Here is a 22380-nt window from a genome sequence, read left to right as displayed (position 1 = left end):
ATGATGCTGTTGAGGCAGGGACGGACAAAAAGACTCACTCGGTTCAGAAGGCAAAAGAATGTTTATTAGCAGGAAGTAGCATCCCTTTATAGTCAGGACCGCTAAGGTGAAAGCCTCAAAGTAAAAACCTTTCACACCATGGGTGCACTATGAATAGCACACTGTGGTAGAACAGATCTATAAACAACATGAACAGAGAGATAACCATTGTTTTCATTCCTTCTCCTAACTTTCCCAGGCTAGGCCTGGGAGAATGTCTCTCATTTCTCTCTGACTGAACTGAGAATATCCACAATTTCCCCTTTTTGTTTAAAGGAGGAGGTGGTGTTTGTTGCCCTCCTGCGGGGCCCCTTGCAGGACAGAGAACAAACACAGCTCAGAGGTTTATCAACTGTCAATCAAAACCTCAATTGGATATTGGCTCAGAATAGTCGAAGAGATCCCAAAATTATAAATTCTCTACCATTACATTCCCTTTATAAGCTTAACTATTAATTCTAAGAAATCCATCACCAACCCCAGTATAGTAACAAAACATTGTTAGTCTGCTCATAACACAGGCAGTCTAACTCGTCAACAATCTGTTTCCAGAAACAAAGATAAAATGTTCATTCTCCACTCACAGAGGGGCCAGTGGGCTGATGGTCGGTGTCTTGATCTTCGTTTGAAGACTGTGATGGATGGTCAGCACCTTTGTCACTATTTGAAGGTTGCCTGCTGGCCACATTCTCTTTCTGATGTCTCACGTCAGGGCGAAAACACCTTGCAGGTATCCATCATACTTCTGTACCTGTGGAGACACATGCATACCTGCAGCCCCAAGTGATAAGGTTGCACGGGCCCTCCCACTTATTGATGGCATGGTCCTGTATCCAGACCTTCGCTCGAGGCAGGTGCGTCTCACCTGCTGTGTGCAACGAAAGAAAATGATTTAAAATAACAGGGGTTTCAGAATTCTGTGCCACTGTCAGATGGTTAATTGTGTATAAGGCTTTTTCCAATCGACTGTGTGACGTCTCTCCAGGCATTCCCCTTTTCTGTCTGGGCAGAACACACTTTAAAGTGCCATGAGCACATTCAACAATAGCTTGACCCGTTGACGAATGTGGAATACCAAGTTTGTTTGGGACTCCCCACAAGTGTAAAAACTGACGCATCTTCTGTGAGATGTAGGCAGAGTCATTGTCAGTTTTCACAGAAGAAGGTATTCCCAAGACTACAAAAGCCATCCTCCAATGGGCAATCATGTTGCGACCCTTTTCTCCAGTGTGAGCAGATGCCCACATGGCAGAGGAGAAGGTGTCAATAGGCACATGCACATATTTGAGTCAACCAATCTCAGCAATGTGAGTAACATCTGTTTGCCAAAGCTGCAAGGCCTTTAGGCCTCTGGGGTTCACCCCTGCTGGTAAAGATGCAGCAAGACCATGACAGTCAGTGCAAGAGCTGACAATGTCATGAGCTTCAGTCAATGTTAATTCAAATTCCTTTTGCAGAGGATGTGCACTTTGAAGAAAAACATTGTGTGACATGCCATGGTTTGACACAGAAAAAAGAATTTTCTCCAAAGGAAGAAGTCAATCCAGTCAGGGGTCAGGGTTGGATATTGACATTTGGAGTGACCAATTGAGGGTGGACATGCCTCTGACAACACAGAGGGGTTAAAAGCAGAATTCCCAGAACTCGCTCTCTTTGGTTCTGGTCATTGGAGAGTGCAGACCTCCCCTGCCCAGGAACGGTCTGGAAGGGGAGGGGGAGCCATATGGCCTGTGGAGGTAGTCCGAAGGGTGGAGGGACTGGAACCGGGCTGGCCCCCTGCAGATGGAAGGGTGGAGAAATGTGGGATGTCTGCGTTCCCCCCCCCCCCCCCCCCCAGAGTTGAGAGAGAGAGAGACAGCGACAGTTTGTCAGCAGTACACCGTGGGGAAGGAGGAGAGCTGGGGGGGCGAAGGAAGGTGCCCAGCTGTAGAAGCCAGAGATTCGGGCAGAGAGCCATCCAGGGAGTCAGGACTTTTAACCCTTCCTTGAGAAAATGAAAGCTTTGTGAAATATTACTCCTCCTCGGTTTGAAAGAGAGAAAGAGAGACAGCCTGGGACCTGGGATGTTAGGGAAAGAAGATTGGGGGGGACGATGATGGAGTGGCTTTTGGCTGGACTTTTTCTTATTAGCCATAGACTGAACCAATTTTCTCCTCCAAGAGAGACTGTATTTTAGGAGGATGCCAGTGAGCCAAGTGACCTGCTTCAGCAGCTGAGAAAAGACAGGAGTGAAGGAAACAGAGAAAAGTTGGGGAGGTTTGTGGTGGTGTCTCCTGTCTTCAGAGAAGAAGAAGAGAAGAAAATCTCTGTTCCTGAGACCCTCGGCCCCAGGGGAGGAAGAAAATGGGGGGGACTGTGGTCCCAAAAAATGAAAAACTGAACTTTTGGTTTTTCCCCTCTTGGCAGAGCATCCTTGAAAGGAAAAATCCTAAGAGCAGTCTGTCCATCCATGAACTGGTGGTGAGAGCACTGTGCATGGAAAGGAGAGTGTCATCATGGCAAACTTTTTCTCTGGGCAGTGCCATGTGTGACATGGAAACACAAGAAGTGGCAGCTGTGTTTCTTGGGGGTCTATGGCACAGGAGAGGCTCCTCTTCCCTCGATGAACTGAGTATTGATTATCTGAAGGGTGGGAACCTGATTGGGGGTCCAAGTTGTGTCTCACTGGTTTGTTGGAATTGGGGTGGGGGGAGGAGGAATGTTTTGGAAGGTTTTCATTTTGGATTTTGTGTGTGTTTTTCTTTCCTTTTTTTCCTTTATAGTAGTAGTAGTTTAATAAAGTTTTTCCTTTGTTATTAAGCTTGAGCTTGCTCTGCTCTGTCTCTTGATCGCATTTCACAGCATTCAATTGAGAGTTTGCATTTTCATGGGGGTGCTGGCATTGTGCAAGTGTCAAACCATGACAGGCGCTTTGGCCTGCGCTATCTTGTCAGGCTGAGGTGCCACCCATGCAGGGTTAGTCAACCTGTGAGCCCTGGCATTACCTTCCATTATGAAACCTGGTAAAGTGGTGTGCTCCGAATGTGCAGGATGTAGTACGGATGAACCTGGGTTTGAATTGCACACCACAAGGCTTTCAACAACTGAAACAAAGCTGTGTTATTGACCTCCTTCAGAAGTGAGCAATCCAACCGCGTGGTTACGTCTGTGACATAGGCAGAGTCAGTGACCAAATTCAGAGGCACCTAAGAAAATCTCTGGAATGCCATAGCAACAACCTTCAGTTCAACCAATTGGGCTGAGCCTCACACGTGGCCTTCCAGCACTTGCCATCCAGACTCATCCTTCCAGGTCACAATGGCCTTTCCTGTTTTTCCCAAGCCATCGGTGAAGACGGTGGGTCCCCACACTGGCACTCGACTATTTTTCGGTCATAAGGACAGACTGGTCATTTTTGCCAGTTGCAGCAATTTTTGACTGGGCAGATGATAAGCAATTTGCCCTGAAAAGTTTTGCAGCACACTGCAAAAGAACACTGTTAATGAAACCCCATTCAAAAGTGTCCCGCTCCACTGGAAGAACAATTCTCACGGGATCCGCTGCCATCAATTGCAAACACCGCTGACGGCATTTGATTATCAAATGGGCGAGCAAGTCAAGCAGCAGGTATGCTGTCTTTTTAGGGTTATTGGGCAAGAAGACCCATTCCAAAATGTGCAAGGGATGAGGCCATTTGTCATTCCATTGGGAAATGACACCTGTAGGATGATCATCTGGATAGGTAATAAAGACAGTGATATCAATGGAAGGATCTACTCGATAAACCTGATGAGCAGAAAGATCCTGCTGGACATCCTCCAGCAATTGTCATGCCTCAGGAGTCAATTTCCAAGGTGAATTCAGATCTGGGTCCCATTTTAAAAAGTTAAACAGTGGGGACGTTTGTGCCACAGTCAGTCCCAGATAAGGACGTAACCAACTGACGACCTCTAGCAATCTCTGGGCATCATGCAAGGTCGCAATAGACTTTGCAAATTGCACCTCTTGATGCTGAATAGTTTGATCAAGAATCTTGACCTCCAAATATTTCATAAAAACATCAAACTGCTGAAACATGGATGAAAAATCAAAACCCTACAATTCTAATAAAGATCTATTTGCTCTATCAAATCCCAATCACCAGCCTCCAAAGTCTGTGCCCTGACTGCATCCCAAAAGCGGCGGGGGGTTATTATTGGCCGCACAGTCACCCGACAGTGAGGCAGCATCCAGAGATCCCTCTGAGACGCCGTTCCCCCCTGTTGGCACTGGCATTCTATCTTTCAGTCACACCCCCGTCGCAGGGTTGAGCATCGCTATCACTGCCTGCCTCCTGGGATGGGGGTGAGCGGGACTGCCTGCGACCCGCAGGAGAAGGCAAGCTGGTGAGAGGCACCAAGGCAGGAGAAGCGGCTGCTGACTGTGAAACAGAAGAGCCAGGCACAATCTCTGTGCTGGGAAGGATGAATAAATATAATTGCCTGGCAAAAGATTCGCAATAGTACAGCCAGAATGAAAACAATCCCCCCCTACTGGCTGGACAATGCCCTTACCTACAGATAGGTCCAAAAGTCAAATGGACTGTTCTATCTCAACCCCCAAAATGTATGGTTCATCCCACACCTGTAACCCTCCCCTGAAACATCAGGTGTCTGTGACCCCATTGGCCTAGGTCTTGTTCCAGCCCACCTTGAAGCCCCTTGATAAGGGGTCTCTGAGGGGCCAGATGCTCTCTTGGAACTTCCCCCCTCTTGGAACTTTCACCCTCTCCTAGGGCGTCCTCTCTACCCCTTGTCAATCCCCTCCCCCATCCCCTCAGGCCTTGCCACATGCTGCATCTGGCAGCTCCAAGCAAGACCTTTCACCATCCTTAATAAACCTTATATTCTAAGAACAGACTTCAGAGATCTCGTCTCCATTCATCAAAGCCGTCCTGGAGCCCAGCGTTACCTACACTCTGGGCCTACAGCCTCCGGGGCATGGAAGGCAGTCATCGGTGATGGAGTGGAGACCGGAGCCATGGCCGGTGGCGTGGCAGATCCCCCCATCGCAGGCGGCGGCACGAAGAGACCAACCGCAGCCCGTAACACAGCGGGCGATACGGACGCCAGAGATGCAGTCACTGGAGCCACAGTCCGTGCAGGCTGCAGAGCCACAACAGGCTGCCCGTGCACCAGAGCCATGGCAGGCGGACCAAGAGGCAAAGCTGCTGCTGCTGGTGCGGTGGGTGGAGCGAGAGGGAAGTCTGCTGCTGCCGATGTGGTGGGAAGTACAAGAGGCAAGGTGGCTTCACTGTTCCAGCCTCTGATGCCCCCCCTCTCCGAATCACGGGGGGGGGGGGGGGGGGGGGGGGGGGCGGTGCCACCCGCAGTCTGTGATGCAGTTGGAGCTGCTGCCCCCCCCCGGCTCCTTCACTATCGACTATGGAGCCTGCGCAGATGTACAGGCCTCCCCCCCATGGCAGCAGCCATGCACCAGCACATCTTGGGTGGAGCCCCCATGTCATTCTCTGCCCTGCCCTCTGGTAGACTGCCTTCCATGCCAGTGACGATGGCTGCCTTCCCCGCCCCGCCATCTGTGGCGCTGCCTCTACTGGCGGCTGGGTTCAGCGTGCCGCCCACCGCTTCAGCAGCAGCAGCAGCCCTGCCTCTCCACCCACCACTCCAGAAGGAGCAATCAGTTCTTCCGTGTTTTGGGCCGGCACTGAGCTGGCCGCCACTGCTGCCTACCCCGGGACTGACAGAGTTGCCGCAGCCACCAGCCCCAGTCCCAAGAGAAACCACCGCAGCGCTTTTTCGCACATCTGTGGCCCGCCCACCCCCCGCCAGCCAGCTCGCCTGCCTATGCTGCTGCCTGCCACGGTGGCTCCAGCGGCACCTGCTGATTTGATGACTGCGATACCAGTGCCGATCAGCACCCCCGTGCAGCAGCCCACTTTGCTTGGAATGGCCACGTGCCACTGCCCACCACAATGCCAGAACTGGCTGCCCCTCCCGGACCTCCGGCTCGATCACCTGAAGCCGGCTCATCAGCAGCAGTTCCGCTCTGCAATCTGCCGTCAACAGTGGCTGCCAGCCCCGTGCAGGACAACACATCCAGCCCACTTGTTTCAGAGCCTGCACCCAGCCCACCTCCACCTCCGCTTCCCCCAGACTGCCCCCAGCTGCGTCCCTCTGAGGCAGAGGCAAGGGCACCAAGAGGGAGCATGGGCTTCACCTGCAGCAGCATTGATGCTGCTGGTCCCATGCCTGGGGAGGAGGGGCATGGGGCTGCGAATCAGGGAGCTGGGCAACAATCGACTGTATTACTCAGAGAGCAGACACACAGGGAGCAAGGAGCAGCCCCTTGTAATGGGCAGGCATGGGCAGTGCCAAGGGCCCCAAATCTAGGGTGGAATTTTATATTCCCGGGAAAATGTCCCCTGCCCGCACCCTGCACATACTGCTCCTGTTCACAGAGTGGGAGAAGCGGGATCCCAAGAAGCTGTGGCTTGATCCATGGCTGGGTGGGGTGGGGGAAGGGTGAAAAGCCAGAGGACTTCCTGAGACTCTGGCAGCCTGGTGGGGGCGGGTGCCGAAAAATAAGGTTGCAATGGGTCGCCCATCTGTGGGTGGCCATGGGGTGTCCCAGGGACCCCAGATCCAGGGGCCCCAAGTGATACCAATGAGAAGCTGGGGGGAGGGACTGAGCCGAGTTGATCTTGGCTTGGCAGAGGAGCTGGGCTCCCCACCCCCCCGGCCAGATCTGGGTCTCTTGGCCCAGCCCCCGCCTCACCCAGCACCACAGGGTCCTAAAGCCTGAGTTGTTCATTCAGGACATGACTGCATGGGCCAAAAGCCTTGCATGATTCTTCTCTCAAGTGCACATACCTTGCAAAAAGCAATTTCGATAAATACCAACCAAGACTAGACCTGCTGCACCTTACTGGCTGGGATAAATCCCAGAGGCCTAAAGGCTTTGAAGCTGTGGCAAACAGATGTTACTCATCTTGCCAAATTCCAAATTTGGCTGATTTGGGTATGGTGTACATGTTTGTTAATACCTTCTTTTCTGCTATGTGGGCATCTGCTCACACTGGGAAATGGGTTTTGACAAGTTGGACTGTCAGTCCTTTGGCAGACTGACAATGAGTTGTTACTATCCTAGAGTTGGTAAATGATTTCTTGGAATTTATAAGTTAGAGATCTCTTTGACCATTCTGAGCCAATGTCTGATTGTGTTTTTGATTGACAGTTGATAAACCTCTGAGCTGTGTTTGTTCTTCTTCCTGCAGAAGGGCAACAAAAACCGCCTCCTCCTTTAAACAAAAAGGGGGAATTGTGGATATTCTCAGTTCAGTCAGAGAGAAATGAGAGAGAATTCTCCCAGGCCTTGCCTGGGAAAGTTAGGAGAAGGAATGAAAACAATTATTATCTCTCTTTCTCTTCATGTTGTTTATAGATATGTTCTACCACAGTGTGCTATTCATAATGCACCAATGGTGTTAAAGGTTTTTATTTTTACACCAATCATATTTCACCTTAGCAATCCTGGCTATAAAATAGGAACACTACTTGTTAATAAAGATTATTCTTTGCCTTCTGAAGATGGAGTTTCTTCATTTCCATCCTTGCCTCAAAAGCGACATCGCCTGACCGAGTGTCTTGGTTCGACAAGACAGGAGTCTGTGGAAGAGGGCAAAGCCTCCTGTGCAATGGAGAACGGCAAACCCCCCTCCCTTTGAATTACCAGGATCTTTAAATTAAAAGGCTCTCAGGCAAAGATGTGGGAATGGGAGTAACAATTCTTTACTAGGAGAAAACTAGACAACAATTTAAAAAGGCAAATGCAATCGGTACAAACAAAACCAGTGAGAAAGTCCAGAACCTGAGGAGTCGGGGTGCCCGTAGCAGTTCTGCTGGGACAATTGCTTCCCTTGCAGTGGATGATGAATTGCACCTGCAGTGGTGATCTTTAGAAGGGTACAGTTTTCCTCTGAAGATCTGGTGGCAGTGGGGCCGGTCTTCCTCTGCGCCGGGGTTGCCTCTGAGCTCCGCTGCCGTCGCCTCAGCGCGCTCCGGCTGCTTCGCTGCGAGATCCCGCGAAGAGAGAGAGAGAGAGCTGCTTCTCTGGGAATCCCGCGAAGAGAGAGAGAGCGAGCTGCTTCTCTCGGAGTCCCGCCCAGAGAGCTGCCTCCTCTCCCCTGAAAGCTACCCCTTTAAACAATAATAGAGTGCTTGGCTTCCCCCTCTGGGTGGGACCCCTCACGGTGTTACATTTACCAGCCCGGCAGTGAGTCAGTCAATAGTGTATAAACAAACCATTGCCTCTACGGGGCAAACCATTGTCTCTGAGAGAGATAACAAAAACCTGTCCAACCGGTTTGCCTTCAACAGATGGCAAATGGAATACAAGCTTATTTTACAACCCAGGACACCGAGGTTACACCCAAGATGGACAATGGGTCACACATTTTCACACTTTTATAAGTTTTGGTCTATTTACATATTGGGGTTAATTGTTCGATTACAGCTTCAGGTTATGAAGTCGCATCCTCCCAATTTGCTCCCTCAATTCGCTATTGTTTATACTTTTTGGGCCTGAAGTTGCAACGGTGTCATTGGTTCTTGGGCTGGAAAAGGATTGTTTTGTCTAACTAAACTATGAGAAGAACTTGCTAACACTTTATATGAATTTCAGAGTTATAAACTAATGCAGTACAGAATCTGGATAATATGAAAGCTAAAACTTAAGGCATCATTCATACCTCTGAAAACACATCCCTTACTGCTGTCTCCCAGAGGCAGGTGTGTCAGCCCTACACATTTCCTCCAGAAGCTGCTGCCGGTGGGAAAGAGTCCAAAACATACAAATGACCAGTCTGGTGAAACAAAGGCCCCCCACCACAGCAGCTTGAGCCAGTGTGCTGCTTTAAAAAAAACAGCTGGAAAATTAAACCCCACTTAAACTGCTGTCTTCCCCCACCCCCCCCAGTGAGAGGGAGACTAAAAGTAGAGATTTTGAGTTAAGAAACATCTACTTGAAAAAGAAACAGAACTGAAATAAGAAAAGTGAACAGTAACAGTAACTATATTAAAGTGCACAAAAAGAGTGTGATTTACATACAAAAGTGCGACAAGGGGCCTCAGACAACAGGAAAGCTGGACAGGACAGAACGCACATCCAATCAATATGATTAATGCAACGTTTTCCGTTTATTCAAGAGAAGATGGCCGTTTTTATACACTTTTATATAGTTTACAGTTTACAAAGGCACTCTCATTGGCAAGCCAACATTGTTTGTCTTTGTCTTAAGGTGGCCTAAACCTTACACTATAAACCTATACTACTTCACACCCAGACAGCCCAGTGCTTCCTATCACACCTTAATACAATTTCTAACTGTGCCACAAGCTCTTAATTTCTAACTGCATCAGAGGCTGGAAGGCCTCACAAGGCCCAAATCTGAGGCCTAGACTGGAGTAGCTCAAATCTCATTCCAGACATACATCATGCCCTCTCTCTCTCAGAAATTCTGTAACACAAAAGGGTGTTCACTAACCAAGGCCCCTATCAGTCTCAGACAAAGATGAAAAAATTATGTCCCCCTGTACTGGGCCGTGCAATACCTAGGAAGCTATTTAGTCCAGACAGAATTTGTGCTGCCAAGAAATTCTGGAGGCTGCAGCAGCAGTCCTGCTCCTTTCCCTTGGGGCAGCAGTAGTCCCAGCAGATGCTGCAACTTGTGGCAGTAGCAGCAGTTGCTCCTTTTTTTCCCACAACCTCAGTAACAGTAGCAGTAGTAACAGCTTGCCAAATGTTAAGGATAACATTTTCCACCTCTTACTCATAACCATCCACATCATGTCCAGATCTTATACCTTTCAATTATATACATATATATACACACATATAACTATACACAAGTATGGTTATTATTTCAGTAGTCATTGACCATCCCCCCCAAGATGTTGGTTGAGTTCATTTAGTCCATGACTGGTATAATTGGAGTGGTCCATACTCATTATCCATGGTATTTATGACATGCAGTGGCAGCATCATTCGGCAACCAGTATAACATATATAATTCAACATTACAGACTGTTCTCACCCAAAAATCAAAGCCCGTTGAAGCACATCATGTTCCCCCATCCCTCTGCATTATCCACCAAGTGTACCCAGGTCCTTGAAAAAAAAAATCCCACGGATGGGTTTGACTTTTCTTTGGCCAAGATTAGGCCAAACTGCCTTTCATCACACATTTCTCATGCACCATGGGGATTTTATCCCCTTCTACAGTACCTAGAGGTTCAAATTGAGCAGGATCATCTTGATTGGTAGACCCTCAAGTTTTAACTAACCAGGTGGCTGTCGCTAAATCTAGATCTCAATGTTTCAAGGTCCCCCTGCCCATTGCTTTCAGTGTGGTTCTCAACAGTCCATTGTACCATTCAATTTTCCTAGAGGTTGGTGCATGATAGGGAATATGATACTCAATCCTGTGCTCTGTGGCCTGGGTGTTTATGAGGGTATTTATGAATGAGTCTCATTGTCCCACTCAATTATTTCTAGGGTGCCATGTCACCACAGGACTTGCTTTTCAAGGCCCAAGATTATGTTCCAGGCAGTGGTGTGAGGCATACAGTACATCTCCAGCCACCCAGTGTCTGTTTCCACTATGTAGCACTTGCCAAGGTGGGTTTGTGGGAGTGTGATGTAATCAATCTACCAGGCCTTCCAATTTATATTTCAACCATCATCACCCATACTGCAGGGGTTTTTCTCTCTTGACTTACGTGATTGCTGCACGTTTCACAGCTATGGATAATCTAGGAGATACTGTCCATTGTTAAGTCCACCCCTTGATCACAAGCCCATCTTTATCTTGACTTTCTTCCCTGATGATCTGAGGTGTCATGGGCCCACTGGGCCAGAAATAAGTCTCCCTTGTGTTGCCAGTCCAAATCTACCTGTAACACTTTAATCTTGGCAGCTTGGCCCACCTATTTGTTGTTGTGATGTTCTTCATGTGGTCCGAATCCTAGGTATGTGTGCATCTACATGACTGTCACAGACAGAAACAAGATGTTTTCTATTGCCATCTGTGTTAAGTAGGCAGTTTTCCTTATCTCCTGTTAATGGGCCCATCAATGTCTTTCCACATGACTCAGAGATAACTCCCTCCAGGAGCCATTTCTGTTTAATGGGTAATCAAAGACACACCGCATGACTCAGAATGACATCAGTCCATTGTGAGATGCTCTGTCCAGGGTGAAGGAGCTAAGCATCCCCACCTAGATATATTCTGGGGTTTGGGACAGAGCAGTCAGCCTTCCCACAGGTTTCCATAAGGAACAGCTGGGGCTTCCCACTGGACCTTCAGAAGGAGACTTCAGAGGGTCCTTCTACAGGACCACTGCTCCAACAGAACCACATCTGCCACTCCAGGAGGACTGCAGCCACTCCAATTTGGACTACTACCAACACACTGGCCAAAGGGGTGTCAGGTGGTATTCTGACTGTCAGTGGTTTTCCTTTTGTATTATTGCATGTATTTTGTTTATTTTCTCTTTTCTTAATAAATTGTATTTCTGACTTAGAGTCTCTCACTGGTTTTGCTTTCAAATCAGAACAATGACGGTCTTTCACAACCAACTTCTCTACCCAGGCAGCAATGTCTTGCCGCAATTCAGCAGCCCAGGTCGGTTTTCCTCTGTGCTGTCTATTGGCCTTTTTCCATCAGTCTAGACACCCCTGCAGAGCATTTGCCACCAACCACAAGTCAGTGGAGAGCGTTGGCCATTTTTCTCATTCAGCAAGATCTAAAGCCAACTGGACAGCTTTCAGCTCTGCAACCTGACTTGATCTACCTTGTCCTGCAATAGCTTCTGCAACTCACTGTGTAGGGTTCCATATGGCAGTTTTCTGTCTTTTATTTGTGTCGTGGCTTGACACGGAAAAATAATTTTCTCGGAAGGAAGAGGTCAATCCAGTTAGAGGTCAGGTTTGGATACTGACACTTGAGGTGACCAATTGAAGGTGGACACGCCTCTGAGAACACAGAGGGGTTAAAAGCAGAATTCCCAGAACTCGCTCTCTTTGGTTCTGGTCATCGGAGAGTGCAGACCTCCCCTGTCCAGCAACGATCTGGGTGGGGGAGGGGAGCCATGTGGCCTGGGGAGGTAGGCCAGGGGATAAAGGATTGGGAAACGAGCTGGGCCAGCTCCTGCGGACAAAAGGGTGGAGAAAATCTGAGATGTCTTTGTTCCCCCCCCCTGCCCCAACCTAGAGGAAAGAGACAGAGAGCCTGCAGACACCTGGAAGTTTGCCAGCAGAGGAGAAGGAGAAAGGGGGGGAAGATGCCCAACGTGGGAGACGGGCGACGGAGTCCTGGGCCAAGATTTCAGCTGTCTGGGTAGTCTGGTACTTTTAACCCTTTCCTAGGAAATGAAAGATTTGTGAAATATTACTCCTCCTCAATTTCAAAGAAAGAGAGACAGCCTGGGACCTCAGATATTAGGGAAAGAAGGTTGGGGGGAGATGATGGAGTGGCTTTTGGCTGGACTCTTCTTGTTGTTAGGAAAATAAGGCCTTTTTGTTCATATAGAGTCTCTCATATTCACAGAATAGAGTTTTAATTAGAGCTTGTACTTGTCTGAACATGTTCTCATCTTGTCAGGCATTCCAGTGTCTATCTCATGCATTCCAGTGTCTATCTCATGCATTCCAGTGACTATCTTTCAAGGTTGACTTCGTTACGAAGTTTTTAGGGAGTTAGAACTGTTTTGAAAAGGCTGCTACTAGACACCCAAACACCTAAGCAAATAGATATGTTTCAAGGATAGTTCCGTTACAGACTTGGCAAAACATGTAAACGTGCCTCGAGATAACATTTCTTGTTTTTGAGGGAATTTCCAGGTCGCAGAGACAACCTTAAAGAAGACCACTGGCGCCATCAAGAGGCAGAGAACGACCACCTAACAACAGGGTGCGCCTGCGCAGAAGAGACACTGGAGCGTCACCAGAGCGTCACACACCCGGAAGAGACAACCCAATAAGTGGGGGGGAAACGGGGAGCTAGGCGCGGTAGTTGAACCGACTGCCGCCCAGCGCGCGCTGGTTTGCTTTCGCTTTCTGCTATTAATAAATCCTTTTAATTGGATTTGACAGCCTATTGTGCTCGTTTATAACAATTTGGTGCCGTGACTCGGATCGGGATCTGGGGAACCTCTCTCTGAGAGGGGCGCCACGATTCCGCTCCCTTGAGCGGACTCAGACCGGGGTTTTTTACCCTCATCCCGACCGACGAACCTAAAAGCCTAGAGAGCGAAAGCAAAGAAAGGGAAGCGGGCCCAGGGTACCCCGTAATTTTTGTGCACAAAGTCCGGACGAAGAGAAGACGCAGGACGCGTGAGTATAAAGGGGATCCGTTCGGGCGGGGTTCGGGATCCCGGAGTACGGCGAGTGTGTGTGTGTGTGAGAGGAGGACTGGCAGCCGGATTCTCCAAGCGAGTGTGGACCCTCAGTAGTGCGTTTTCCAGAGCCCGCGAGGGCCTGGGCCACGAACCAGGGGAAGCGATTGTGCTGTCGTGAGTGACTGAAGGTACTCCGGAGGACATGGGGCAGGGGGGAAGCAAGGATAAATCCCCCTCCCCGGTGGGGGTAAAACTTCCCCCAATTCCTAAGGAGAGTCCCTTAGGGTTTATGCTAACAAATTGGGAGCACTTTCCAGGGGCACCTGGAAAGGATAAGGCAAAGATGATACACTATTGCATAGAAGTATGGGGAGGACAAGAGATTTCTAAAGGAGTGTTTTGGCCCGTCTTTGGATCCTCAGAGGACTGGGTAAAGCAACTGTTGAATGGTTGGGTACACGCTAAGCAACCTTCTAACCTTGAGGAGAGTGCCTATGCCCAAGTCTGGATAGAAAAGCCGGAGGTGCTCGTGTTTAAACTCTCGGAGGCTTCAGGGAAAAAAAAAAAGAAGGGGCGAGCGGAAGAAGTAATCATTGCACCCCCGCCCTACATTCCCCCTGCACCAAATGCACCCCCTCCTCCTCCACAATCGGATGAGGAAGAATCAGACTCAGACTCTGATCAACCCTCAGGCTCGCGTGGTCCTCTTACCCGAAGTAAGACGCAAGGCAAACTATTTCCCTTAAGGGAAATGCCGATGGGGGGACCAGAGCCGGGGATTGGATTTATTTCGGTGCCCTTAAGTTCGGGGGATGTTAGAGACTTTAAGAAGGAGATGGGAAATTTGCTAGAAGACCCCTTGGGCGTGGCAGAGCGGGTGGATCAATTTCTAGGTCCTAATATATACACCTGGGAGGAATTACAAGCTATACTTAACATTTTATTCACGGCCGAGGAAAGGAACATGATAAGAGTTGCTGGAATGCGAGCCTGGGATGCCCAACCCGCACATGCCCAGCAGCGGGCCGATACCAAATGGCCTCTGCAGAATCCTAATTGGGATAACCAGGATGAGGCTCATAGAGCTAACATGCGGGACTTTCGGACCATATTAATTGATGGCATAAGAGAGTCCGTTCCTAGGGGCCAGAATATAAATAAAGCATTTAACGACCGACAAAAGAAGGATGAAACCCCCACTGAATGGTTAGAGAGGTTAAGGAAAAGTTTCCAGCTGTACTCGGGATTAGACCCGAATAACCCAATGGGACAGGCAATTCTCAAAGTCCAGTTTGTCTCGAAATCTTGGGATGATATCAGGAGAAAGATACAGAAAATGGATGATTGGCAGGACAGGGATTTAGCAGAATTATTGCGAGAGGCGCAGAAGGTTTATGTCCGCAGAGAGGATGAAAGTCAGAAAAGACAGGTGAAAATGATGGTTGCTGCAGTGAGGGAAAGCAGGCGGGTAGAGGAAGAACAAAAGAGAGTTACTCGGAAAGGGGGGGGTGACAAGGGAAAGGTAGGAGAAAGGGTATGCTATTATTGCGGTAAGAAGGGACATTTCAAGAGGGAGTGCAGGAGGAGGCTAAGGGACGAGGAGGAGTTCAAAATCGAATAGGGGAGTCAGGGGCTCTATTTTATGGGGACCAAGAAACATCAGAAAGAGCCCTTGATAAAATTGAAGGTGGGTCCCCAAGGCCAGGAAATAGATTTCCTGGTCGATACAGGGGCAGAAAGATCTACTATTCAATTTCTGCCTCAGGGCTGTAATTTGTCAAAACAGACAGCCACGGTAATAGGAGCTAAGGGGGAACCTTTTGAAGTACAAATTATCAAAGGGGTGGTGGTGGAATCGGGAACTAAAGTGGGGTTGGGTGACTTCCTATTAGTTCCTGAAGCGGATTACAATTTGTTAGGGAGAGACCTGATTGTTGAATTGGGAGTTCAAATTGAGGTGGTAGAGAAGGAATTAAAGATCAGACTTTGTTCCCTCCGTTTAGAAGATGAAGAGAAAATAAACCCCGAAGTGTGGTATAATCCAGGGACTGTGGGCAAATTAAATATAACCCCATTTACAGTGAAAATCAGAAATCCTGAAATCCCGGTAAGAATAAAACAGTATCCAATTTCACTAGAAGGGAGGAGAGGGTTAAAACCTGAGGTTGAAAGGCTGTTAAACCAAGGACTGCTAGAGCCTTGTATGTCGCCTTTTAACACCCCTATACTCCCGGTAAAAAAGGCAGACGGATCCTATCGGCTGGTGCACGACCTTAGGGAAATTAATAAGCGAACCGTGGCCCGATTCCCAGTAGTGGCGAATCCCTATACTCTTTTAAGCAAACTGGGACCTGAAAATGAGTGGTATAGTGTAATAGACCTGAAGGATGCCTTTTGGGCTTGCCCTCTGGACGAATCCAGCCGAGATTATTTTGCCTTTGAATGGGAGGACCCTGACACGGGGAGGCGACAGCAACTCAGGTGGGCGGTACTTCCACAAGGCTTTACGGAATCACCTAATTTATTCGGGCAAGCCCTGGAACAAATTTTGCAAGACTATAAAACAGACCCAGAGGTAAAGCTAGTTCAGTATGTGGATGATTTGTTAATAGCAGGTAAAGAAGAAGACAAAGTCCGGAAGGAAAGTATTAAACTATTGAATTTCCTGGGACTAAAAGGATTAAAAGTCTCTAAAGCAAAACTACAATTTGTAGAAGAAGAAGTTAGGTACCTGGGACATTATTTGAAAAAGGGAGAAAAGAGAATTGATCCAGATAGAGTACAAGCAATCCTATCTCTGCCCCTACCGCAAAGTAAACGGCAAATTCGTCAGGTATTAGGACTTACAGGATATTGTAGGCAGTGGATTGAGAACTATAGTGGGAAGGCAAGATTTTTGTATCAAAAACTTACCCAAGACGGGCACCTCAAGTGGACAGAGGAGGAAAAATCTAAATTCCAAGAATTAAAAGAAACTCTGGTCCATGCTCCAGTCCTAAGCCTCCCAGATTTAAAGAGGCCCTTCTTTTTATTTGTTAATATCGCAGATGGAGTAACTTATGGAGTACTTACCCAGGACTGGGCGGGGAAAAAGAAACCTATTGCATATCTGTCTAAAATCTTAGACCCTGTAAGCAGGGGATGGCCGGGCTGTTTACAAATAATTGCAGGCTGTGCGGAGTTAGTAGAAGAAGCAAGGAAGATCACCTTTAATGCCACTCTGAAGGTATTAACTCCACATAACATACGGAGTGTAATGCAACAAAAAGCAGACAAATGGATCTCCGACGCTAGGCTCCTAAAATATGAGGGGATTCTATTAGAAACCCCTAATTTCACTTTAGAAACCACCTCATTACAAAATCCAGCCTCCTTCCTCTTCGGAGAGCCCGAAACTGAATCACTGATACATGACTGTGTAATTACTATAGAAGAACAAACCAAAATTAGACCTGACCTGGAGGAAGAAGAATTAGAGACTGGAGAAAAATTGTTTGTTGATGGGTCATCCAGAGTAGTTGAGGGGCAAAGGAGATCAGGATATGCCATAGTGGGGGGGGCTGATTTAAAAGTAATCGAATCTGGACCCCTAGACAAAACATGGTCAGCCCAAGCCTGCGAGATATACGCTATCCTAAGAGCCTTGGAACTATTAAAAGGAAAAGAGGGGACCATCTATACAGATTCTAAATATGGATACGGGGTGGTGCACACTTTTGGAAAATTATGGGAAGAGAGAGGCCTCGTAAATTCACAGGGAAAGGACTTAATCCATCAGAAACTAATAATAGCCCTCCTGAGGGCCTTGAGAGGCCCTACTAGGATAGCAGTGGTCCATTTAAAAGGGCATCAACGGGGAATGGATTACCGGAGTAGGGGTAACAATGCGGCAGACTATGAGGCAAAGAAAGCTGCAATTATCAAGACATTAACCTTAAGTGAGGGAATTAGGAAGGACCTTGTAGATACCCCAAAGAACCCTGGGTCTACTACCCAGGATAAGCTTATATTTACAAGGGAAGAGCAAGAGAAGCTTACAAAATTGGGAATAAAAGAGGAATCAGGGAAATGGCTGTTAAAGGATGGGAGGGAGGTTTTACCTAGAGCCATAGCCCAGCGGATGCTCAGTAAATTACACCAGAGAACACACTGGGGCGCTCAAGGACTGGTGGATCACTTTGCCACCCATTATATGACAGTGGGCCTACATGACTTAGCGAAAGGGATTACTAGAAGCTGTCCAACCTGTCTACGAGTAAACAGAAGAAACCTAAGGAAGCTACCCCTGGGTGGGAGGCCAGTGGCAAAGAGGCCCTTTTCAAATTTACAAGTAGACTTTACTGAGCTCCCCAAGATAGGGAGACTAAAATATCTTCTGGTTATAGTGGACCATTTAACACATTATGTAGAAGCAATCCCCACTGCCAGAGAAACAGCTCGGACGGTAACAAAAGCCTTGCTGGAAGAAATAATACCTAGATATGGGGTCCCAGAAACGATAGACTCTGATAAAGGCCCCCATTTCACTTCAAAAATAACACAGATGCTAGCAGAAGCTCTGGGCACAAAATGGGAACAACATACTCCCTGGCATCCACAGAGTTCAGGAAGGGTAGAAAGAATGAATGGGGAAATTAAGAAACAACTCACCAAATTAACACTAGAAACTAAATTATCCTGGATAAAATGTTTGCCGTTGGCATTATTAAATGTTCGAACTCAGCCACGAGCTGATGTAGGACTATCCCCATTTGAAATGCTATATGGGATGCCCTATTCCCTAGAAAAAGTTCAAACCAATCCTAATATTACTGATCAAAGTATTAATAAATACTTAACCATTTTAATGAAATATAAAAAACAGTTATGGGAAAAAGGGATGTGGGCCCAAAGACCACCCCTAGATCTTGTGTTACACCAGGTACAACCCGGCGACTGGGTCCTCATCCGGAGCTGGAAGGAAGATTCAATCACCCCAAAGTGGGACGGACCATACCTGGTTTTAATCACCACTGACTCCGCAGTCCGTACAGCAGAGAAGGGATGGACTCATGCTAGCAGAATAAAGGGGCCGGTGGATCCAACTCGATTTCATACAGCTTCCAAAGAAGCGAGCTGGAAAATTGACGGGAAGCCGGGGGATTTAAAGCTAACAGTAAAGAGAACTTACAAATAATTTTCATGAGCTCTATCAGCTCTAAAGACATTTGGGTTGGAGATAACTGGGAACTGCAAGTACAACTAGTTGGAGAAACAAAACCTCCAGGATACTGTAAACGTCTAGAGGATTCAGCCCAGCAGCCCTTCTATCGGTTCATCCGACTTGAAAAAGAACAGAGACCTTGGGAAGGGGAGGGCCACGCTGAACATCAAAGTATTAGAGTAAGGTGTAGTTGGTTAGATTGTCGTTGTTACCCTTTTGCCTGTTTTTCCTGCAAAATCTGTAAAGGATTGTGGTGGGCTCACTGCAGAAAGGGGAGAGCTCCAAAAAGTGTATGTCAACGCTGCTGGCTGGAGCAGCGCAAATTGACATCTGAAGTACTAAATTACAAGGTTGCCACTCGGGAATTGACTAAAGGATCCCCTGAGTGGTGGGAGGTTTTCGTAAAGGGAATCAACCCTGAATTCCACTGTTACCATTCCAACGAGCCCCTGGGTCCGTTTCTCACGGATATAGTCCAGGTTAAGTGTCGCAAATTAGTTAAAAAACTCAGGTGCGACACTCCACAGTTGAATACAAAAAATTGGATCTCCCGGAGATCAAAGTGGGAGAGAGGGAACAATCCCACCCCTGAAGAATATCTCTGCTGTCGGGAAGATGGCTTGCCCTGTAACTTGTAGCAACCAAGTTGACAGGCGAGACAGAGAGGTAGATAGTGGGGATGAGGGGCCCTCCCAAACCTTGAAAGAGAACGTAAATCATCATGAGTATGAGAATGGTGACAACGGAATGAGGGAAAATGGGAATGTAAAACTGAGCATGATAAGTAACATCCTCCCCTGCAGTGCGTATCACTCAATCCTATGGGTTTTTATGTTTGTATGGTTTCCCCTTCAGAGTGCTACAGCTAACACACATGAACCCTTTAAATGGACCTTAAGCAGATGGGAAGATCACGATACCCGTCATATTTTACAAACAATAACGGGACCTGGAGCACCGAGCTTCAAAGTTGGAATCTGTGATTTAACTCGGAATTTAAAATGCGGGCGACTGTTAAACTTAACAAGCTTCTATATGTGCCCCGCTTCAAACCCAGGGAAGCAATACTGTAATTACCCCAAACATTATTACTGTGCCTATTGGGGCTGTGAAACAATAGCATCAGCGTGGGCTCCGGGTGGGGGATTAGATAAATATTTAACGGTAGGACATGGACCAGTAGGATGTAAACGACCACGAGAGTGGCCTTGGACTGGGAAAAACTTACTTGGGAACTGCACCTTTCTTTACCTAAATATCACTCAACCAAGCGATTCTGGGTGGTTAATAGGCAAAACATGGGGGGTTAGGCATTGGATAGAAGGACATGATCCGGGAAATCTGATTCAAATAAAAAAAGAAGTAGCACCGCACGACCCTAGCCCTATAGGCCCAAATCCAATAATAAGCAATGACTTAAAAGAAAGTAATAAAGCCAGAGATAATGTTATAGACAAAGGTAATCAAGAACCTCAGTTATTAGTGCAGAGGTATACAACTTTATGGAAAATCATGCAAGCTACTTTTGGGGTTCTAAATCATACCCATCCTAACCTAACTAAAGGATGTTGGCTTTGCTATATGATAAATCCACCCTTTTATGAAGCTATTGGGATTACATCCGAAGCAAGGGAAATAAATGGTACAAATCCAAAGGAGTGTCTCTGGAAAAAAGAAGGAGATAATGTTCCAGGCATTACCTTGTCCCAAGTTAGTGGGCAAGGAAGATGCGTAGGAAAAATTCCTGCAGATATGCGACACCTCTGCAACACAACAATAAGCATTAACAGAACAGACAAACCTTTTGATTGGCTTATGCCAGCAGTCAATACTAAATGGGTATGTCAACAACTTGGAGTTACACCCTGCCTATCGGTAAAAGCCTTTAATAATTCAGACTTCTGCATTCAAGTTCTAATAATCCCCAGAATCGTATACCACCCAAAAGAATACGTGTTAGAACATCAACAAACCCCTGAACACTACTTGGTTAAGAGGGAACCACTTACAGCACTAACGGTAGCAATCTTGCTCAGCATAGGGGGAGCGGGAGTCGGAACAGGGGTCGCTTCCCTAGTAAGTCAAACCCAAGGTATGAAAGCTCTGCGCACATCTGTAGATGAAGATCTAAGTAGAATAGATAAAGCCATAAGTGAACTAGTTAAATCAGTAAAATCCCTTTCTGAGGTAGTCCTCCAAAACCGAAGGGGATTAGATTTGTTGTTCTTACAGCAAGGGGGACTATGTGTTGCTTTACAAGAAGAATGTTGCGCTTATGTAGACCACACAGGTATTGTAAAAGACACGATGGCTGAGTTACGCAAACAAATAGAACAACGAAAAAGAGAAAGAGAATCCCAGCAAAGTTGGTATGAATCCTGGTTTACATATTCTCCCTGGCTGACCACTCTATTATCCACCCTTGCGGGACCAGTAATTTTACTAATTCTAATACTTACTTTTGGACCATGTATCCTTAGCAAACTTATTACCCTAGTGAAAAATAGGTTAGAAGCTGCACATTTAATGATAGTAAAGCCAAAGTATGAGCCACTTAGCGAAGTAGAGACTGAAGAGTATTTAGAGTTAAGCAAGAAAGAGTTAGAACGCTTTAATGAACAAAAAGGAGGTTAAAATAAAAAGGGGGGATATTGTTAGGAAAATAAGGCCTTTTTGTTCATATAGAGTCTCTCATATTCACAGAATAGAGTTTTAATTAGAGCTTGTACTTGTCTGAACATGTTCTCATCTTGTCAGGCATTCCAGTGTCTATCTCATGCATTCCAGTGTCTATCTCATGCATTCCAGTGACTATCTTTCAAGGTTGACTTCGTTACGAAGTTTTTAGGGAGTTAGAACTGTTTTGAAAAGGCTGCTACTAGACACCCAAACACCTAAGCAAATAGATATGTTTCAAGGATAGTTCCGTTACAGACTTGGCAAAACATGTAAACGTGCCTCGAGATAACATTTCTTGTTTTTGAGGGAATTTCCAGGTCGCAGAGACAACCTTAAAGAAGACCACTGGCGCCATCAAGAGGCAGAGAACGACCACCTAACAACAGGGTGCGCCTGCGCAGAAGAGACACTGGAGCGTCACCAGAGCGTCACACACCCGGAAGAGACAACCCAATAAGTGGGGGGGAAACGGGGAGCTAGGCGCGGTAGTTGAACCGACTGCCGCCCAGCGCGCGCTGGTTTGCTTTCGCTTTCTGCTATTAATAAATCCTTTTAATTGGATTTGACAGCCTATTGTGCTCGTTTATAACATTGTTAGCCATAGAGTGAACCAATTTCTCCTCCAAGAGAGACTGTATTTTAGGGGATGCAATGGTGAGACATGAGACCTACTTCAGCAACTACCAGTCCAGGAATGAACAGAGAAAAGCTGAGGAGGGTGTGATGATGCCCTCTGTCTTCAGAGAAGAAGAGAAGAAGATCTCTGTTCTTTGACTCTTGGCCCCAGGGGAAAATGGGGGGGGACTGTAGTCCCAAAATGAGACACTGGACTGTTGTTCTTTTTGGTCTTTGGCAAAGCTTCCTTAAAGGAGCCCTATAATCAGTCTCTGTCCATACACAGTGGTGAAAGCATTGTGACATGGAGAGGAGAGTGTCACACTGGCCGGTGTGTCTGGGCGGTGCCATGTGTGACATGGAAACACAAGAGGTGGCAGTTATGTTTCCTGGGGGTCTATGGTGCAAGGAAGACTCCTCTCTCCTCTGATGGGCTTAGATTTGATTATATTGAAGGATGAAGACTTGATT

General features: G+C 47.2%; 1 protein-coding gene and 1 long non-coding RNA gene across 2 annotated transcripts; both read left to right on the top strand.

The window, feature by feature from the left end:
- The first annotated feature begins 12571 nt into the window (after positions 1 to 12571).
- Positions 12572 to 21855, top strand: LOC146763202 (uncharacterized). Its single transcript, XR_014952552.1, has 2 exons — positions 12572 to 13407; positions 18334 to 21855. It is a non-coding gene; the product is annotated as an uncharacterized LOC146763202 (long non-coding RNA).
- On the top strand, positions 13388 to 21855 carry LOC146763201 (uncharacterized). Its single transcript, XM_085571098.1, has one exon. It carries the CDS (start codon positions 13615 to 13617, stop codon positions 15031 to 15033), a length of 1419 nt encoding a protein of 472 aa, XP_085427224.1. The 5' UTR covers positions 13388 to 13614; the 3' UTR covers positions 15034 to 21855.
- Positions 21856 to 22380: the final 525 nt, after the last annotated feature.

The sequence above is a fragment of the Lonchura striata genome, chromosome W (assembly GCF_050655825.1).
Source record: "Lonchura striata isolate lonStrDom1 chromosome W, ASM5065582v1, whole genome shotgun sequence".
NCBI lineage: Eukaryota > Metazoa > Chordata > Aves > Passeriformes > Estrildidae > Lonchura > Lonchura striata.
This window is presented reverse-complemented; position numbering and strand designations above follow the sequence as displayed.

Excerpts from the sequence above, each read along its gene's own strand:
- LOC146763201 (XM_085571098.1), top strand. The coding sequence starts at position 13,615 with ATGGGGCAGGGGGGAAGCAAGGATAAATCCCCCTCCCCGGTGGGGGTA.